Genomic DNA, 22,456 nt, shown 5'->3' with positions numbered 1-22,456 from the left:
TGCAGGCATCATCCCGGTACCGTTTTTTACAGCAGGCGATTGGCTATCCAGGCATAACAACCGATGCGGCTAAAAGCCGCTCGGCTGTTATGCCGGAGGAGCGGGAGGGGACGTCCCCCCCTCCCGCCGCCTCTCGCCGCTGTTACCGGTGCTCCCGCTCGATCGGGAGCACCGATTTGCGATCCGTCGGCTCTGGCTGCTGGGGAGGAACTGGAACGAAGCCGTAATCGGCTTCGTTCCAGTCTCCTCATCGTAAACACGGAAGCGACGTCATGACGTCACTTCCCGTTTACTCGGCTGCCAATGGCGCCGGTTTTAAAAAAATATCCGGTATTCAGAATCGCCGTTTTCGGCGATCTGAATACATTGAAGTGTAAAGGAGGGGTGGGGGGTCTTTTAGACCCCCGATCCCTCCATAAAGAGTACCTGTCACCACCTATTACTGTCACAAGGGATGTTTACATTCCTTGTGACAGCAATAAAAGTGATGAAATTTTTTATTTTATTTTTTAAACAATTTAGTCATTTAAAAATAAATAAAAAAAAAAAAAAAATAAAAAAAAAAATTTCAAAGCGCCCGCCGTCCCCGCGAGCTCGCGAAGCAAAGAAAACGCATACGGAAGTCGCGCCCGCGTATGTAAACGGTGTTCAAATCACACATGTGAGGTATCGCCGCGATCGTCAGAGCGAGAGCAATAATTCTAGCAGTAGACCTCCTCTGTAACGCTAACCTGGTAACCGTAAAAAATTTTTAAAGCGTCGCCTATTGAGATTTTTAGGTACCGTACTTTGTCGTCAATCTACAAGTGCGCGCAATTATAAAGTGTGACATGTTTGGTATCTATTTACTCGGCGTAACATTATCTTTCACATTTCGCAAAAAAATTGGGCTAATTTTACTGTTTTGTTTTTTTTTTATTCATGAAAGTGTCCCTTTTCCCAAAAAGTTGCGTTTAAAACACCACTGCGCAAATACCGTGTGACATAAAATATTGCAACAATCGCCGTTTTATTCTCTAGAGCCTCTGCTAAAAAAATATATATAATGTTTGGGGGTTCCAAGTAATTTTCTAGCAAAAAATATGGATTTTAACTTGTAAACACCAAATTCCAAAAATAGGCTTAGTCATGAAAGGGTTAAAGGAGACATTTCATAAGAAAATTAAAAAATTCTTTAGAAAACTCCACTTATCTTTCCCGCCACAGTGTTTTCTATGGTAAAACCAACAGACCCAATCTTCACCCTTCACGGTTGGTTCCGTTAAACCTTCAGGAACCAGGTGTCCTTGGGAAACCCACAATCCTGGACCTGTAATAGCACCCTGCTGCTAAAAAATGATGGCCTTAATACCAAAAGTACCGGATCCCCAGGTCCAGCTCTCTAAAAAGAGAAGCGTTTACAAGCAAAACCTAGTTTCTTGGGATACGAGGCTCAGGCGCCATTCAATTCGGCCTAAAAGACACTTTGAATGGATCTGGCTACATAGCACATCCCAGCAATGATTGCTCCAGTGGAGCTCAGTACAGCACATCTTCACTGGTGACCAACACCTTAGACACTGGCAAAAAAACTGAGATGCTCCTGGGATGGGAGGGGTTATATAGGGAGGCAACTTCCTGTTTAGGGTGTGCCAGTGTCCAGCACCTGAAGGTGGACTATAACCCACAAAGTAATTACTATGGCTCTTTGACCCGTGATGTATGATTAAAGAAAATTGCCTGTCATTAGGGACTAATGGAAGCTAGGTTAATGAATACATGGAATTGATCAGTGATGACACTACAAACTGCAGCCAAATTATATGAGCCCCTTATTTCAAGGTAAAGCAAACCAAAAACACAGGAAGTTCAATGACACTGCTGCCTAACCTAGTTAAAACAACCACAAAAAATGTGAAACTGTGCAATGCCTTTAATAAAGAAAAACAATATTTTTGCAATCTTGCGATTTAACAGATTCTTTAACCACTTACAGACCGGAAGCTTTTCCCCCTTAATGACCAGGCCATTTTTTGCAACACGGCACTGCATTGCTTTAACTGACAATTGCGCGGTCCTGCGATACTGTACCCAAATGAAGTTGACATCCTTTTTTCCCCACAGAGCTTTCTTTTGGTGGTGTTTGATCACCTCTGCGTTTTTAATTTTTTGTGCTACAAGCAATAAAACTGCGACAAGTTTGAAAAAAAAATAATAATAATTTTTTACTTTTTGCTATAATATCTCCCAAAAAGAATAAAAAAAGTCATCGGTTTAGGCCAATATGTATTCTTCTACATATTTTTGGTAAAAAAATGAATAAATCATAATAAGTGTATATTGATTGGTTTGCACAAATGTTATAGCCTCTGCAAAATAGGGGATAGATTTATGGCATTTTTATAATTTTTTTTTTTTTACTAGTATTGGTGGCGATCTGCGATTTTTAGCAGGGCTGCCACAATGCGGTGGACAGATGGGTCACTTTTGACACCTTTTTGGGACCATTTACATTTATACAGCTATCAGAACTAAAAAAAACAGATTACTGTATAAATGTCACTGGCTGGGAATGGGTTAACACTAGGGGGCGACCAAGGGATTAAGTGTGTTCCCTGGCAGTGTTTCTAAATGTATGGGGGCTGGGCTGACTGGAGGAGGAGAGAGATCGCTGTTCCTAATCACTAGGAACAGCAGATTTCTCTTAAATGCCACGTACACACGACTGGACTTTCTGTCAGAAAAGGTCCGATGCAATCATTTCATCGGATATTCCGATCGTGTGTGGGCTTCAGCGGAATTTTTTTTTTCAAAAAGTCTGACGGACCTAGAAGTAGAACATGTTTTAAATCTTTCTGATGGAATCAAGTCCTAATGGGAGAACCGTTTGCCTGTATGTTAGTCCAACGGACCAAATACGCCGCAAGGGCAGCTATTGGCTACTGGCTATTGAACTTCCTTTTCTAGTCCCGTCGTACGTCATCGCATTCGAAGCGAACGGACTTTGGTGTGATAGTGTGTAGGCAAGTCCATTTGGTCGGAACTCCATCAGAAAGACCGTCAGAGTTTATTCTGACGGAAAGGAGTTTATTCTGACGGAAAGTCTGGTCATGTGTACGTGGCATGACTCCCCTGTCAGAACGGGAATCTGTCCGTTTCCATTGACAGATCCCCGTTCTGGTTCTCGTTCCTGCAACATTGGGTGGCCGGCGGACCTTGATGGAGCTGCCGTACACCTAGGGCGATTTGCGGAAACATGCCAACATGCCGCCTTATGAGAGCGGCTGGTCGTTAAGTGGTTAAGGTTTTTATGGATTACTAATAAAGGCTATGCAATTTTACTTCAGCTTGAATCAGTGCCAGGTTTTCACGTTTAATGGTATTTTTGCAAAGGCTGAATGGCCAAATACAAATGTATAATTCATAGTGAAAGTTTTTTTTCTCATAAAGTAATATTTTACAGTGAAAAAAAATTACCTGTAGAAGGGAAGGTGTTCTGGAAAAAAAAAGAGGAAACAGTTAAACAGTAAATCATGAGAGCACATGTACCTAAATACAAAAAGTGATGTACAATATGTTATTTGCAATTTAAAGAGATAATTCACATAACAATATATCAGTTCAAGAACTATCAAAATGGACTTTGTAATACTTTTTAAATTTCACTATGTCTTTATGACCAAACTGTACAAATACTAAGTAGGAACAGACCCAGCTTTACAAAAAACAAAAACAGTCCAGCTGTCAAGATTTACATACCATTATTACTTTATTTAAGTGTATATTTATTATTTAAGTCTATCAAATATTCAGCTCAACATGCTGAACTCCAGTATGACTTTCATTGCACACTGTGCACTTCTCATAGTGTGCTTTAAAAGCTACAGCAGGTCAGATAGAATCACCTAATTTCCTGGCTGGAGGACTTCCAGTATTAGATGGCTCTTTCCTTCCAGGTGGACATTACCTGGGAAGTCTGCATGCGAATACAGCCTGCCTAGGAACTTCCATTCCCTCATACCGACAACCACCCCATTAAGGCATTGCAAGTTACAATCTGTTTAATTTCTTCAAACAAAATAGACGGGGATAGAAAACAAATCCCTTTACAGAAGATATACAGTGACATTACAATGCCGTGTATGTTGCCAGCATACCGATGTAACTGTATTTTTGCAGTATTCTTGTTTTGGTATGTATAATGTAACCTATGGTTAAATATATAAAGGAATTACAATGCTGCCAGGGAACAAAGTATTGCCATGGAATAAGTAGTTAGCAGTTCCAAACAACAACACACTTCAACCAGAGAGTGAAAATTGGTACAGTACTCCAAAAAAAGACACGTGACTAAAAGGAACGTATATCCAATTTTAACCAAAACAGTCTGCAGCAAAACTGAGAATTTGTGTGAAGTGTATGCATATTAAAAAGTGGTAACAATAAAGCCAACCTCTTCTTGTAAGACAGAAGGGAGATGGGGAAAAAAAAGGACAAAGACAGAAGTACTTGAAAAAGGTACAGAAAAATAGGAAACCAGAAAGGGATTCTCAACAGGTCTCGTTAATCCAATGCTAGATAGTGTATCCACCGGTTCCATGTATTGTCAGATTTGGTTTGGGTACTATTATATGTGCAGGAAGGGTTATCATTAATCATTATTCAATTCAGTTTCTGTTTGACACAGTCAAAAACCGCTACCAACCAGCAGTTCCAGTTCCGTACTATCACAGTTCTAGCAGCAAGAATTGTATAAGAGACCAATCTCCTCAAATGTCTACACAACTAAATCCCCCTCCAGGTCTAATTTTTTAAAGAGGGCAATTTCATAGGTTCGGAGCGCCTACAAAAAAGGGTTATTGATTTATAGCATTTTTAGTATTATTATTATATGCTTACATACACAGATCCAAATTCCTGCTCCGTCACGAGCGATAGCGGATGTCTAATGGACATCGCGGCCGCCAGACACGAGCATCGGCTCCTCGGTGAAGCACATGCGCGCCCCCATGCCGGCGTGTAGCTCAGGACGTCATATGACACACGCCTAGGATGGGAGATCCCATCTGCAGGTGACTTCCCGGGCATCATTATTGATCTCTTGGTATAAAAAGAATGGAAGGTGTAAGTGTTTTTGCCCCATTAGGTAGACTGTCACCCCCCCAGATAGCCCAATCAGCAACGTAAAGGATTAGATATGTTAGGAATGTTAAAGAAACCTACTGGCAAAAAATGAGTGACCTTGGACCAAAGGGTACATATGGGTGGACATTCCCAGACCATATGGTAAAATGACCCTACAGCCCCAGAACATTTGGTACAAGTGTAGGAACGTAAATGATGTTAACAATGGATGCGGGCATATTTCAGCTTAATTTTAGAAAACAAGTAATTTGGTGGCATCTAAACATTTTAGAAGAAGGCAGTTGCAGATCATCTTTGTAGTATTCCAGACCAGTGCTAATTTAGTTGACTAAAACATTTTGAACATGAATACTATTTTAGTTGACTAAAATACAACTAAAACTGAAATGGCATTTTAGTCAAAAGACTAAAATGGGACTAAAACTAAAATGGCATTTTAGTCAAAAGACTAAAACTAAATTGAAATTTCATTTCAAAATTAACACATGATCATACCTAAATACCATAAATAATAACATATTTGATTTTTCACTCTAGCAGTATATAATGAGTTTGGAAATTGTAGAGAAATGTTAAGTAATGCATTACAATTTAATCACACCCCTTCGATTTTAGACGACTAAAATGTATTGGAGATTTTAGTCGACTAAATATGACTAAAACTAAAACAGCTGCAGAAGACTAAAATGGGACTAAAATTAAATGCCATTTTAGTCCTAAGACTAAAGACTAAGACAGGGGGCCGACATTGCGGGCACACTGGACAAGAAAGTGTCCTTATTAAAAGTCAGCAGCTACAGTGTTTGTAGCTGCTGACTTTAAAGAAGAAATAAAAAATCGCGGCCGGAAGCTTGTTGAGAAAAGCCTGTTTGATCTACATGGCTATACACGTATCTCCAGAAACAAATTTATTCGCCAGGCAAGCAATACAATGAGAATTTTAAGATCACAGTTGCTCAAAGAAATACAGTGCCTTGAAAAAGTATTCATACTCCTTGAAATTTTCCACATTTTGTCATGTTACAACCAAAAACATAAAAGGGGATTTTATTGGGATTTTATGTGGTAGACCAACACAAAGTGACACATATTTTTACAAATAAATATGTGAAAAGTGTGCCGTGCATTTGTATTTAGCCCCCTTTACTCTGATACCCCTAACTAAAATCTAGTGAAACAAATTGCCTTCAGAAGTCACCTAATTAGTAGAGTCCACTTGTGTGTAATTTAATCTCAGTATAAATACAGCTGTTCTGTGAAGCCCTCAGAGGTTTGTTAGAGAACCTTAGTGAACAAATAGCATCAAAAAAGAAAAGGAACACACCAGACAGGTCAGAGATAAAGTTGTGGAGAAGTTTAAAGCAAGGTTATGTTATAAAATAATATCCCAAGCTTTGAACATCTCACAGAGCACTGTTTAATCCATCATCCGAAAATAAGAGTATGGTATAACTGCAAACCTACCAAGACATCACTGTCCACCTAAACTGACAGGAAGACCAAGGAGAACATTAATCAAAAAAGCAGTCAAGAGGCCCGTGGTAACTCTGGAGGAGCTGCAGAGATCCACAGCTTAGGTGGGAGAATCTGTCCACAGGAGAACTATTAGTTGTGCACTCCACAAATCTGGCCTTTATGGGAAACTGGCAAGAAGTAAGCCATTGTTGAAAGAAAGCTGTAAGAAGTCCTGTTTGAGGTCTGCGAGAAGCCATATGGGGACATAGCAAAGATGTGGAACAAGGTGCTCTGGTCAGATAAGACCAAAACATAGCGTTTTGCTTTTGGCCAAAAAGTTTTAGTGTGGCGGAAAACTAACACTGCACATCACCCTAAACACACCATCCACACACTGTGAAAAACATAGTGGTGGCATGTTGTGTGGATACTTTTCTTCAGCAGGGTCAGAGAAGCTAGTCAGAGTTGATGAAAAGATGGATTGAGACAAATACAGGGCAACCTTAGAAGAAAAACTGTTTGAGTCTGCAAGAAACGTGAGACTGGGGTGGAGGTTCACCTTCCAGCAGCACAACAACGCTGAACATACAACCAAAGCTATAATGGAGTGGTTTAAATCAAAGCATATTCATGTGTTAGAATGGCCCAGTCAAAGTCCAGACCTAAATCCAATCGAGGATTTAAAATTGCTGTTCACAGATACCCTCCATCCAATCTGACAGAGCTTGAGCTATTTTGCAAAGAAGAATGGGTAAAAATGGTTTTATGATTGAACTGGATGGACTTGTGTCCTTTCTTTCACTCGTGGTTAGTGTTTGGCTGAAGCCATTTATTATCAATCAACTCTCTTTACTCTTTTTAAATCAAAATAGCAATTTTAGCCTTATCACATGCACACAAGTTGACACAAAGGGGTTTGAATGGCTATTAAAAGGTAACCATCCTCACCTGTGATCTGTTTGCCTGTAATTAGCGTGTGTATAAAAGGAAAATAGATTTAATCTCCAAATACGGAAAGATTTCTTCACAGTAAGATCTCTGAAAATGTGGAATAGTCTCCCTCCAGAGGTGGTTCTAGCTAGCTCAGTAGATTGTTTTAAGAAAGGCCTGGATTCATTCCTAAATGTACATAATATAACTGGGTACTAACATTTAGTGTATTTATATGTTATTTATCGTGTATAACACGCACTTTTTTCCACCTAAAATCAGGGGTAAATGGGGGGGGGGGGCGTGTTATACGCCGATCCCCCGCTGTTGCTACCCCTTTCTGCGGCTTCCGGGTATTTTCGGCTGCACTCGTTCTTGCCTATCTTCAGCCACACTTGGAAAGCCAAAAGCCGCCGAGACCGGCCAAAAACAGGCAAAAGTAGCCGAGAACGTCTAAGCGTGGCCTAAAATACCCGAGCGCTGCCGAGAACTACTGTGCCCTGCCGAGATACCGCTGTATCTCGGCTGGGCCATTTTTAAACGACAAGCACACTGACAAGGCTGCAATGGACTGACATGGCTGCAATGGACTGACAAGGCAGCAATGGACTGACAAGGCAGCAATGGACTGACAAGGCTGCAATGGACTGACAAGGCTGAAATGGACTGACAAGGCTGCAATGGACTAACAAGGCTGCAAATGACTGACAAGGCTGCAATGGAAGGCTGCAATGCAAGGCTGCAAACGACTGACAAGGCTGCAAATGACTGACAAGGCTGCAAATGACTGACAAGGCTGCAATGCAAGGCTGCAAATGACACTGATAAGGCTGCATTGATGGGCATTTAAATGTAATTTTTTTCCTTAAACTTCCCTCCTAAAAGTTTTTTTCTTTTAAATTCCCTCCTAAACTTGGGGTGTGTGTTATATGCCAATAAATACGGTATATAAATCCGATTATCCGATTGCCTTTCTGGGATCAGGAAGGAATTATTTGCCCCTGCTGTAGCAAGTTGGAACCTGCTTTTCTGGGTATTTTTCCCCTTCCTCTGGATCAACTGTGGATATAGGGTTTGGTATATGGGATTGTATGATATTTTATTTATTTTTTTATAATTGAACTAGATGGACTTGTGTCTTTTTTCAACCTGACTATCTAACATGACAATGATCCAAAACATAAGGCCAAGTTGACCTTTCATTGGCTACAGCAGAATAAAGTGAAGGATTTTGGAGTGCCCATCTCAGTATCCTTGAGCCAATCTGGGGAGATCTCAAAATGTGTAGTTCATGCAAGACAGTCCAAGAATTTACAGGAACTGGAGGCTTTTGCCAAGAGGAATGGGCAGCTTTACCATCTGAGAAGATAAAGAGCCTTAAGCCTCATCCACAAATACCACAAAAGACTTCAAGCTGTCACTGAGGTTAAATTGGGCAATACACGGTATTAAGAACTGGGGTATGTAAACTTTTGAACAGAGTTGCCATTATGATTTAAAAGAGTAAACACAGTTGACTGATAATAAATGGCTTCAGCCAAACACTAACCACAAGTGAAAGAAAAGTTTTTGTGTTATCATTCATATGCTCTGAAAAAGGCCAAGAAATCAAATTCTGCCAGGGTATGTAAACTTATGAGCACCAATGTATGTGAAAATGTCACTCTCTAGATGTGCAAAGCTGGTAGACATACCCAAACAGAATTGCAGTTGTAAATACAGCAAAAGGTGGTTCTACAAAGTATTGACCAAGGGGGGCTTTTTACAAAAGCACACCACACTTTTCAGATATTTGTAAAAATATTTGAAAACTATGTATCATTTTCCTTCAACTTCACAATTATGTTCCACTTTGTGTTGGTCTATCATATAAAATTCCAATAAACTACATTTATGTTCTGGGTTGTAACATGACAAAATGTGGAAAATTTCAAGGGGTATGAATACTTTTTCAAGGCACTGTAGGTGTGTAGTTGGAAACATCAGAAGGGTCTTTGTTAGGTTTTGGAATTACGCCGAACAGCAATTTAACATGAAGAAGAACGAGGACCTCCAAGGGAACCAGTTCGCCTCATATTTCAGGATGTTTCCGTCTTTGTATGTCAAAATTTGTTCATACTCTGCTATCACATTTATTTTGAGTTTTAATTCCTTAAGACTTGGGATTTCCGTAGATTTCCATTTGTACATTATTGCAGATCGTGCTGCTAGTAAAATGTGCGTAACTATAGATCTATATTTGATCTGGATTTAGTTCAGATTCATGCCAAGAACAGCTTGTTCTAAATTTGGTTCTACACGGCGCCCCACTATTGTTGATATCAGATCAAAGGTGTCTAACCACTGCAATTCCAGCTGGGACCATGGTTTACTATGCGGATTAATAAACCAGTTCCTTAATTGGTCCAAGACTGCCACAGTGTGGTAATCTTTCAGGATTGGTAATCCCATACCACCCACTGATCTGTGTTTGTGTTGTATATTTGAAGGGCATCTGGATTTTTACCCAGCCCATACAATTTTTGATAATTGTTTTTGCACTGTATTCAAGGAGGAGGATGGAATTGGGATCGGCAGTGCTCTGAAATAGTAGATCAGTTAGTTTAGGGAGCAAGAACATTTTATACGCTGCTATGCGACCTGACCAAGATAGGTAGAATTTTTGAAGTCTAGTTATCTCTTGTTGGAATATATTCGTTAGAGGAGCATAATTGCTACTGTACATATTTGTTATAGGAAAGGTTAGTTTTATTCCTAGATACGTGATGTGTTTTTCGGTCCAGGGATATGGAAGGTCATTTTTGAGAGTTAGTTCTGTATTTTTGTCTATGTGCATTCCTAATATGGTAGATTAAGTGGGAATAACTTTGTAATACGATATCACCCTAAACAAATTAAGTACTTCGTGTGCTGCTGGCAGGGAGATAGTTTGTTTAGACAGTGACAATATAACGTCATCTGCGAATAACGAAATTTTGTGTTGGATCTCCTGGGTTTGGATTTGCTCTGATTTTTTCTGCTAGCGTTTCCATTAGTATTGCAAATGGATGAGAGGGGGCAGCCCTGCCTGGTCCCATTTGTAATTTGGAAAGGTTTGGAAAACAGACCTTCCGTATAAACATGTGGTGGCGGTGATGAGTAAAGGGCTAGTATGGCATTTTGTATTGGGCCGTATAGTCCAAACTTCCCCAGCACTTTGCTAAGATATCCCCAGTGGATTCTATCAAAGACCTTCCCTGAGTCTAGAGATAGAAGCCGAAGGCGGCTCTTTTCTCCTCCCAATCAGGTACAAAAGGTTTAGCATTCTCCTGGTGGCATCCGTGGTTTGTTGGCCCAGTACAAATCCCACTTGGTCATAGTTTATTAATTTGGGTAGTAGGTTTGTTAGTCTGTTTGCTATTAGTTTTGCATGTAACTTCACATCAACATTTAATAAGGAAATCGGCCTAAACTTTTGTGGCATGTTAGGTTCTTTACCCGGCTTGGGGAGAGTGATTATTGTTGCAGTGAGCATTTCTGGGGGAAATTTCGCTGTGGAAGTAGCTTTTTCAAAAACCTGTGACAGGTGTGGCGTCTTTGTGGAACTAAATATTTGGTAGTATTCAGATGAGTAGCCACCTGACCCTGGGGCTCCGTTACGTGGGAGGAGTTTAATGATCTGTTCTATTTCGCTTATTGTGAAGGGTTGGTTCAGTTCTGATAGGTCAGTGTGAGATATTTTGGGTAGGTTCACTGAGTCTAAGAATTCAGATATTATGGCATCATTGGGCTGTAAAGTATTCTTGTCTTTATTTAAATTGTACAGTGACTCGTGGTACTCACTAAATACATCTGCAGTGTCTTTAGGGTTAAACACTTTCAGTTTAGTTTTGGGATTTATAATGTAAGGAAGTTTTTGTTTGAGTACTTTTTCCTTAATTTGGGTAGCTAAGAGTTTTCCTGCTCTATTTCCATACCGGTATGACTGAGCTTTTAGTGTGCATATTTGGTAATCATGTTGTGCTATCAGGTGGGTTCATAATTCCTGCCTAGCTATATACAGAGACTCCCTGACAGATTATGTGGGGAGTTGTTTATTCCTTTTTTCTAGATTTTGTATTTTCTCTAATAGTTCGTTCAGTTTCTCTAATTTTTGCTTTTTGATCTTGGTGCTCATTTGTATGAGTATGCCCCTAATATAGGCCTTATGGGTATTCCATAATGCGAAGGAATCATCCACTGAGGGGGCATTGATGGTAAAGTACTCCTTAAGTGCCTTTTCAATCTATTGTGTATTGTGAGTTTGTGATATCATGCAAATATTGTTTCTCCATCTATTGTCCCTGGTCTCCGTGCGATGATCCCCCACAGCAATGGAAATTGGGACATGGTCTGACCATGTAATACAGTGTATTTCAGATTTAGTCATTTGCTGTAAGATAAACTTATCAACTAGATACCGGTCAATACGCGAGTAGGCATGATGTACATTAGAGTAGAATGTAAAATCTTTTTTTGATGCATGCTGACATCTCCACACATCAAATAAGCCTGACAAGGAAATGAAGCCACCCAAAGTTGCTCTTTTGCGCTGTTTTTTTTTAACTTGACAGGATAGGTCTATTTCCCCATGTGGGATCATGTTAAAATCTCCACAAATTATGACATGACCATGTTTAATCATGGAAACCTTCTTCCACACTTTCCTCATAAAACACAATTGCTTGGAATTAGGTAAATACACATTGATCAGGGTATACTTAACATTATTAAGTTCACATATCAAGATTATGTATCTCCCTGAGTCGTCTAGATGTAGGTCCAGGCTTTTAAAATGTATGGTGTTCCTAATGGCTATTGCCACTCCTCTCTTCTTGGAGATATAGTTCGCTTGAAAAACGTGAGGGTAAAGGCGGTTTTGAAAAGTAGATAGTTTGCGGGAGGAGAAATGGGTCTCCTGAAAAAAAATGATGTCACTATGCAGATTTCTGGCTTCCTTCCAGGCCATTTGTCTTTTATAAGGACTGTTTAGTCCTTTAACGTTAAGGGATGCAATGTTTATTGGCATTTTGGCTGTGTGCTGATCACTGTGTGTTATGAAATGTTGAGAGGCAAGTTATTCTCTGATCTACCTGGTCCTGAGATGTAGCAGAGATAGTTTGAATGGTAGTCGTTGGTAAGATTCTCGATGCTGATGTCCCACGGAAATACTCATCAACAGTAAGGTCACTCGGAGGTCTTTCGGACAAAATCAGTTAGTAACTTGTAAAAAGGAACAAGAAAAAAAAAAAAAACACACACAACTAGGTGACTGTTGGAATTGAACATGAATTAATGTTATATATCTAAAGTTTCTACACATCTGTTTGTACAGCCAAGCTCAGCCATATTGAAGGTATAGAGGAATGTGGCACCAAACAGAATCTGCATAGCAAAAGGAATTCTCTTCAGCCCACCTGGTGTGCACGAAGCTTCAAATAGATTGATGACATAATGGCTGCGGTCAGTCTGTGAGGACAAAAGATGGGCCTAATGAGCCGGAAGGGCGTCGGAAATCGAATCACAAGAGATGACCCCAGTCGGACAGTTGCAATTCGTGGACAAACACTGCCCCCCAGAGGCCAATTCTGGCAGGACGGTCAGAGATATTTAGCTTGGGGGAGGAGACACCCCAGAGACACTGATTCGTCCACAGGCAAAGGGGGGTGGGCAGTAGGATGTGGTTTGGATGGTGTGTGTTTGTCAAAAAGGGAATGATTGAAGAGAGCTTCCTCTTTTTCCATCACGAGGCTCAGTCACGAGGATCTGCTAAGTATTGCTTGTATTGTATTCTGATTGTATGCTATGTACTCTTGTAATTAATATTGATACCTTATGTAAGCATTCTTATTTCCTTGGGAAATAAATGAGATTTGATTGATTTTAGACCGTGTGTTTGGCTTCATAGCTAATTGTAGTAGTATTGTGATATTAACCACTTCAGTCCCGGACCAATTAACAGCCTAAGGACCAGAGGTCTTTTTACAATTTCGCACTGCACTGCTTTAACTGGTAATTGCACGGTCATGCAATGTTGTACCCAAACGAAATTTGCGTCCTTTTCTTCCCACAAATAGAGCTTTCTTTTGGTGGTATTTGATTGCCTCTGCGATTTTTATTTTTTGCGATATAAATGGAAAAAGAACGAAAATTTCGAGAAAAAAATATATTTTCTACTTTTTGTTATAAGAAAAATCGAGTAAACTCAATTTTAGTCATACATTTAGGGCAAAATTTATTCAGCCACATGTCTTTAGTAAAAAAAATGTCAATAAGTGTATATTTTTTGGTTTGCGCAAAAGTTATAGCGTCTACAAACTAGAGTACATTTTCTGGAATTTACACAGCTTTTAATTTATGACTGCCTATCTCATTTCTTGAGGTGCTAAAATGGCAGGGCAGTACAACCCCCCCCCCCAATGACCCCATTTTGGAAAGTAGACACCCCAAGGAAATTTCTGAGAGGCATGTTGAGCCCATTGAATATTTTTTTGTCCCAAGTGATTGAATAATGACAAAAAAGAAAAGAAAAAAAGTTTACAAAAAGTTGTCACTAAATGATATATTGCTCACACATGCCATAGTTATATGTGGAATTGCACCCCAAAATATATTCTGCTGCTTCTCCTGAGTACGGGGATACCACATATGTGGGACTTTTTGGAGGTCTAGCCACGTACGGCACCCCGAAAACCAATCACTGCCTTCAGGATTTCTAGGGGTGCAAATTTTTGATTTCACTCCTCACTACCTATCACAGTTCCGAAGGCCATAAAATGCCAAAATAACACAAAACCCCCCCAAATGACCCTATTTTGGAAAGTAGACACCCCAAGGAAATTTCTGAGGGGCATGTTGAGCCCATGAAATATTTTATATTTTGCCACAAGTTGCAGGAATATTACAATTTTTTTTTTTTTTTGCACAAAGTTGTCACTAAATGATATATTGCTCACACATGCTATGGGCATAAGTCAAATTACACCCCAAAATAAATTCTGCTGCTTCTCCCGAGTACGGGGATAGCACATGTGGGGGACTTTTTGGGAGCCTAGCCACGTACTGGACCCCAAAAACCAAGCACTGCCTTCCGGATTTAAATAGAAAACGCTACCAAAAAAAACTGTTAGCGAAAGCAGGGATCAGGCCTGACTCTGCGATCGCTGTAGTTATGTGTTTAGCGTTTTGTAAGTGACAGTGATCGATCGATACTGCACTTGGGTGGGCTGGGCGGAGGGGCAAAACCCAGGTGCTAGCAGGTATCTGGGCTGATCCCGCTAACAATGCGTTTTTTTGGAACCCTAAACTGCTGGGGACGCTAGTATAGATCTGATCAGATCAGATATTGATCTGTTCAGATTCTATACCACTACGGGAGGTGTATGCTTTGCGCGTGGGTGTTAGCGGTACTGGCACTAACCTAGTGCTGCCTGGGGCGACGCAAACCCTGACCCTAAAACCTAATTGATATCACCCGCCGGGTGATCAGGGGGTTAAACCTTTATTGGGTAATAAATGGTGGGTGCCCTGATGCTATAAAAAGCAAACTAACTAACCAGAGTCACCCGTAACACTTATACGTGATCACTGGTAAAAGGGTTAACTAGGGGCAATCAGGGGGTTCAAATTTTTATTAGGTAGTATATGGGGGTCCCTGGCGCTATATAAAAACCTGACGGGGAACCTAAATAACTAACTGGCTAACCAGCGTCACCAGTGACACTTATACGGTGATCGCTGGTGAAAGGGTTAACTAGGGGCAATCAGGGGGTTAAAACCATTATTGGGTAGTATATAGGGGTACCTAGCGCTATAAAAACCTGGCGGTGAACCTAAAAAAATAACTAGCTACCTAGCGACACTAATGCAGCGATCAGAAAAATGATCGCTTAGTGACACTGGCAAAAGGTGGTGAAAGGGTTAACTAGGGCAATCAGGGGGTTAAAACCATTATTGGGTAGTATATCGGGGTACCTAGCGCTATAAAAACCTGGTGGTGAACCTAAAAAAATAACTAGCTACCTAGTGACACTAATGCAGCGATCAGAAAAATGATCGCTTAGTGACACTGGCAAAAGGGGGTGAAAGGGTTAACTAGGGGCAATCAGGGGGTTAAAACCGTTATTGGGTAGTATATCAGGGTACCTAGCGCTATAAAAACCTGGCGGTGAACCTAAAAAAATAACTAGCTACCTAGTGACACTAATGCAGCGATCAGAAAAATTATCGCTTAGTGACACTGGCAAAAGGGGGTGAAAGGGTTAACTAGGGGCAATCAGGGGGTTAAAACCGTTATTGGGTAGTATATCAGGGTACCTAGCGCTATAAAAACCTGGCGGTGAACCTAAAAAAATAACTAGCTACCTAGTGACACTAATGCAGCGATTAGAAAAATTATCGCTTAGTGACACTGGCAAAAGGGGGTGAAAGGGTTAACTCTAAGGGCAATCAGGGGGTTAAATATTTATTGGGGGGTGGTAGGGGACTACCCTGGACCTAACACTAACTGCCCTGACACTTTTTACTTTTACAACTGACACTGAATGCAGTGATCAGTAAATAAATGATCACTGCAATCAGTGACACTGTGACGGGGGGGGGGGGGCGGGGGGACATCGGGGGGCGATCGGGGGGGTGATCGGGCGGGGGTTTGTGTGCCTGTGTGTTAGTTAGTGTCAGTGTAGTGTTTGGTTCAGACTTACTGTGTCCTCTCCTCGTAGTCCGGTCAATAAGACCGCCCCAAGGAGAATGACATCACTTCCTCCCTGCCTGTGTATACAATACACAGTGGGAGGAAGCTTCTCATTCACCAGGAGCGATCAAGAGGGGATGGCCAGAAACCAACGGCCATCCCCTCATCCCGGATCGCTCCTGAAGTGAACCGGACCGCCACATCCAGCGGGAGGGGGTCCGATCGGACCCCCCACCCGCTGGAAGGCAAGCACGTACATGTACGTGCTTGTGCCTGTACATGCCATTGTGATGACATACAATGGCATGCGGCGGTCGTTAAGTGGTTAACGATAGCATGTGCTCAGAGTGTTAATAGACTAACTAATCTATAGGGACTAGACAAATTAATACATAGCTGATAATAATAATAGTTTGTATTGATCAGTTACTTCAGTCACAAACTGCTTATTTGCCATTCCTAAATGAATCTGTGCAGTAGCAATTAACGCTCTCCTTATGGGGGTTAATAGTCAACAGGTGTCACATACAAAGATATAACTTTTAGAATTAACAGCAGACTCCTGGGCCATCAGGGGTTTTTAGAAGTACAAGGCTCATGTAAAGTAAGCTTGCTCGGTTTGGCGGCATGGTCGGTGTAGTGCAGGGTTGGTCCCCCCTGGTCGGATTCAGCCACAATCTCAGGGATAATGATTTGTCACTCCCGTAGTAGGCGGAGGCCTTCCTTCAAGGTAGAAATTAGATGGGAGGTGTCATCCTTTGTGATCAGTAGCCTCGCCGGATAAATTCAGCGAAAAGTAATGTGGTGATTGTTTAAAGGTGTGGTACTGGTGGCCAATTGCCTACGCTGCTGCATGGTGAAGGCTGACATGTCCACAAAGAACAAGAGGTCCTGCAGTTCCGGGGGTAGTGAGTCTCGTCATCTGGTTGCGGACATAAATTGGTCTTTAATATGGTAAAAGTGGACTCTGGCAATCGTGTCCCTGGGTAGATGCGCTGCAACATGCTTAGGTTTTGGGAGCCAATGTATAGGGTCCACTATGAGTTCTTCCTGAGGTGTGTCAGGGAGGACTGTTTTGATAATCTCAGTGAAATAATCCTTTAGATCAGGAGTTTTAATTGTTTCTGGGATCCCTCTTATTTTAACATTGTTCCTCCTAGATCTGTCCTCCAAATTTGCCAGTTTAAGTTTAATTTGCATCATCCTCTCTATCATTGTGAGCGTCCACTAGGTCATTGAATGTGGCAGCAAATTCTCCCTTTTTGTCTCTACATGTGACACCCTTTTATTCACTGTGGTCAGTTCAAATTTGAAGTGTCTGGTCAGCGCTTGAATGTCAGCATGCAGAGTAGCTCTTAATGACACCAGCATGTCTTTCAGTGTGGTATCCATTACTGGAGTATTGGCAGTGGGGAAATCAGTTAGTGAGTCCTGCAGTTCTCTGGTATCCTCTAGTGAGGAATCCAGGCTTACCTCCTCATCTTCTTCGCCAGTGCACTCCAATCTCGGCTTACTTTTAGCTGGACTTTATGAGGCTCAAGGAGGCAGGGATCCATTCCCTCTCTCTGGAGTGTTATAGGACCAAGCTGGGTCCTGTGCTGGCTTCTGGCTGCTCTGTCTGCCCGCGCTGTGCCCGCTGTCCCTCCATCTGCCATCTTGGGCTGTGCTGCGATGCTGCAGCATGAAGTAGTCCGGTAGTTTGCTGGGCTTGGAATTCTCTTTTCTCTTTCTGGCCAGCATCTTGGAGGTTCTCCCCGTGCTCAGACGTTATTTGTGCTGACAAACGAGACTTGTAAGTGGCAAACCAGCCCCTGATGGTCCTTGGCAGAGAGGAGCTCTTTCAATGAGCGTCCATCCACTCCCAAACTCAAATATTTTAAGCAGGGGGAAGTAAATATTAAAAAAAAGTTAATAATATGGTTGCAGAAGTTTGCAAACCCTTAAACTAATATTTTTTTGAAGCACCTTTTGATTTTATTACAGCACTCAGCATTTTTGTGGAAGAGTCTATTAGCATGGCACATCTTCCCTCTTCAGATCACACCACAGATTTTCAATCGGATTCATTTCTGGGCTCTGGTTGGGCCATTCCAAAACTTTAATCTTCTTCTGGTAAAGCCATTCCTTTGTTGATTTGAATGCATGCTTTGGGTTATTGTCATGCTGAAAGATGAAGTTCCTCTTCATCTTTCTAGCTGAGGCCTTTCGATTTTGCGCCAATATTGACTGATATTTGGAACATAATTCCCTCTACCTTGACTAAAGCACCTATTCCAGCTGAAGAAAAACAGCCGCAAAGCATGATGCTGCCATCACCATGCTTCACTGTAGGTATGGTGTTCTTTTGGTGATGTGCAGTGTTGTTTTTGCACAAAACATCTTTTGGAATTATAGCCAAAAAGTTCAACCTTTGTTTCGTTAGACCAGAATACATTTTATCACGCTTTTGGGAGACTTTAGATGTGTTTATACAAAATTTAGCCGGGATAGGATGTTTTTCTTCGTAAGAAATGGCTTCTGTGTTGCAACTCTACACCATAGGCCCCAAACATATGAAGAATATGGGAGATTGTTGTCACATGCACCACAAAGCCAGTACTTGCCTGATATCCCCGCAGCTCCTTTAATGTTACTGTAGGCCTCTTGGCAGCTTCATGGGACCAGTTTTCTTCTCATCAATTTTTGAGGGACGTCCAGTTCTTGGTAATGTCCCTGTGTTGCCATATTTTCTCCACTTGATGATGACGGTCTTCACTGTGTTCCATGGTATACCTAATGTCTTGGTAATTATTTTGTACCCTTCTCTCGACTGATACATTTTAACAATGAGATCCCTCTGATGCTTTGGAAACTCTCTGCGGACCATGGCTTTTGCTGTAGGATGCGACTAAAAAAATATCAGGGAGGACCTACTAGAACAGCTGAACTTTATTTGGGGTTAATCAGAGGCATTAGAGGCATGATGGCAGGTGTGTACTGACTCCTCCTTAACATGCGTTTTAATGGGATTGCTTAATTCTGAACACAGCTACAGTCATAAGAGGGAGTTGCACACTTATGTAACTACATTTTATTTTTACTTCCTCCCATAAAAGATGTTTGTTTTTCAATTGAGTTGTACAGTTTATAGGTCATATTAAAAGGTGAAAAAGTTCTGAAATTATTTATCTTTGTCTCATTTTTTACATCACAGAAGCCTGACATTTTAACAGGGGTGTGTAGACTTTTTATATCCACTGTAGCTGATGCTAAATAACAAAAGATTTTAAAATGACAGAAAGCTAGAGTTAGGCTTTAACCTAATTATTAAAAATTAGCAATGCATTTCATGTGAAGGTTTTCCTGAAAGAAACCCAAACAATTCATATCTTCCTCTATTGTGATGCAGGCAGACATGACAGAGCCTTGTCTCTTATTCAAGGTTGTTTTGTGGAAACTGTTTTTGTTGTGTTATGGGAATTTTGAATTGTTTCAGTATATTTTATTTTTGATACCGTTATAACCTTGATCACTTGTATGAAGTTTATTATACACCATGCTACCATTTGACACTTTGTTTTAAAGTGGCTATTATTGTGAAGCTTCACTCTCTCAATTAACATTGACTATTTTTTAATCCTTACTCTGCTAGCATTAGTAAATAAATTAAGAATTTAAATAATATTTACATGTTTTAAACTTTTTAGTTTTTTACATTTCTTCAGTTACTTCCTGGTTTCCAGGTCTATGAAAATTACAGTGGGGCAAAAAAGTATTTAGTCACAAATTGTGCAAGTTCTTCCACTTAAAAAAAGATGAGAGAGGCCTGTAATTGTCATCATAGGTATACCTCAACTACGAGAGACACAATTTGGAAACAAATCCAGACAATCACATTGTCTGATTTTTGAAAGAATTTATTTGCAAATTATGGTGGAAAATAAGTTTGGTCACCAACAAACAAGCAAGATTTCTGGCTCTCGCAGACCTGTATCCTCTTCTTTAAGAGGCTCCTCTGTCCTCCACTCATTACCCGTATTAATGGCGCCTGTTTGAATTTGTTATCAGTATAAAAGACACCTGTCCACAAACTCAAACAGTCACACTCCAAACTTCACTACGGTGAAGACCAAAGAGCTGTCGAAGGACACCAGAAACAAAATTGTAGACCTGCACCAGGCTGGGAAGACAGAATCTGCAATAGGCAAGCAGCTTGGTGTGAAGAAATCAACTGTGGGAGTAATAATTAGAACATGGAATACATACAAGACCACTGATAATCTCCCTCGATTTGGGGCTCCACGCAAAATCTCACCCAGTGGGGTCAAAATGATCACAAGAACGGTGAGCAAAAATCCCAGAACCACACAGGGGGACCTAGTGAATGACGTGCAGAGAGCTGGGACCAACGTAACCAAGGCTACCATCACTAACACACTAGGCCGCCAGGGACTCAGATCCTGCAGTGCCAGACGTGTCCCCCTGCTTAAGCCAGTACATGTTCGGGCCCGTCTGAGGTTTGCTAGAGAGCATTTGAATGATCCAGAATAGGATTGGGAGAATGTCATATGGTCAGATGAAACCAAAGTAGAACAGTTTGGTAGAAACACAACTCGTCGTGTTTAGAGGAGAGAAAATGCTGAGTTGCAACCAAAGAACACCATACCTACTGTGAAGCATGGGGGTGGCAACATCATGCTTTGGGGCTGTTTCTCTGCAAAGGGAACAGGACGACTGATCCGTGTATATGAAAGAATGAATGGGGCCATGTAGCATGAGATTTTGAGTGCAAACCTCCTGCCATCAGCAAGGGCATTGAAGATGAAACGTGGCTGGGTCTTTCAGTATGACAATGATCCCAAACACAAGGCCCGGGCAACGAAGGAGTGGCTTTGTAAGAAGCATTTCAAGGTCCTGGAGTGGCCTAGCCAGTCTTCAAATCTCAACCCCATAGAAAACCTTTGCAGGGAGTTGAAAGTCCGTGTTGCCCAGCGACAGCCCCAAAACATCACTGCTCTAGAGGAGATCTGCATGGCGGAATGGGCCAACATACCAGCAACAGTGTGTGACAACCTTGTGAAGACTTACAGAAAACGTTTGACCTCTGTCATTGCCAACAAAGGATATATAACAAAGTATTGAGATGAACTTTTGATATTGGCAAAATACTTATTTTCCAACATAATTTGCAAATAAATTCTTTTAAAAAAATCAGACAATGTGATTGTCTGGATTTGTTTCCACATTTTGTCTCTCATAGTTGAGGTATACCTATGATGACAATTACAGGCCTCTCTCATCTTTTTAAGTGGGAGAACTTGCACAATTGGTGGCGGGGTAAGTACTTTTTTGCCCCACTGTATTTCATACATCCCAGGAGTCTTCAGGAAGGGAGGAGTATTTTCTCAGCTAAGCACACCCTCCTGCATGCATGCCTGAGCTAAAGGCAAATGGGTTCCAAGAAGTAAATGCTACACAAATCATCTGCCCTCATGATGGCCACGGCCAGAAATGCTAGGGAATATTTTTTTAAAGTGATTTCTTAGCAAAATAAAGCAATGAGACATGGATGGGCGAGTTTGCTCTGAATATTAAAAATGAATTAAATAGTGTTTTTGGTTTGTGGTGCTCAGACACAGCGTAGCTCAGCTTTAATCTAGAAAAATATTACTTTTCTGACAATGAGGAACTGACCCATTGTAATATAATTTGACTTTCCTGATAGTGTCACTATACACTGTGTTAAACTCCACTTATTTTTACTCTCTATAATGGGAAGCTATAGAACAGTAAATTTTACAGCCCTTGCCCCATTAAAAAGTAAATCCCCCTCCACACAACTTTTGTTTTTCTCTCAAAACGGATTTTATTAAAATAAACCAAAGTGAGATGCATGTTCTTACAGATAATACAAAAAAAAAAAAAAAAAAGAACAACCATATCATTCCAGTGTAACATTAGAACATACATGTAGTGTAATCAAGTACCGGCTGCATTCTAGCATATGACAATTATAGTTATGGTATTAGCAACCAGATGCTCCCCTCCATTTCTCTGTCATTATACTTTCAAGCTTCGACCCACCAATACATTTCTTAAACCAGGGGTGTCCAAACTTTTTTCAAAGAGGGCCAGATTTGATGAAGTGAACATGCACGAGGGCCGATCATTTTGCCTGACATTCTTTGAACCATTAAAATTCGGTCTAAGGCCGCGTACACACGCGGGGACTGTTCGCTCAACTTTGTCCGCTGAACA

General features: G+C 41.0%; 1 protein-coding gene across 1 annotated transcript in view; it reads right to left on the bottom strand.

The window, feature by feature from the left end:
- USE1 (unconventional SNARE in the ER 1) overlaps positions 1-22,456 on the bottom strand; it is a 252,794-nt gene that overhangs the window by 29,512 nt on the left and 200,826 nt on the right. The window contains exon 5 of the mRNA XM_077475531.1: positions 3,457-3,475. Coding sequence (XP_077331657.1) covers positions 3,457-3,475 — 19 coding nt within the window. The remainder of the gene's footprint in view (positions 1-3,456; positions 3,476-22,456) is intronic.

Source organism: Lithobates pipiens, unplaced genomic scaffold (genome assembly GCF_037356315.1).
Source record: "Lithobates pipiens isolate NorthernLeopardFrog02 unplaced genomic scaffold, aLitPip1_a1.2 Scaffold_13, whole genome shotgun sequence".
In the NCBI taxonomy this organism is placed as follows: Eukaryota; Metazoa; Chordata; class Amphibia; order Anura; family Ranidae; genus Lithobates; species Lithobates pipiens.
This window is presented reverse-complemented; position numbering and strand designations above follow the sequence as displayed.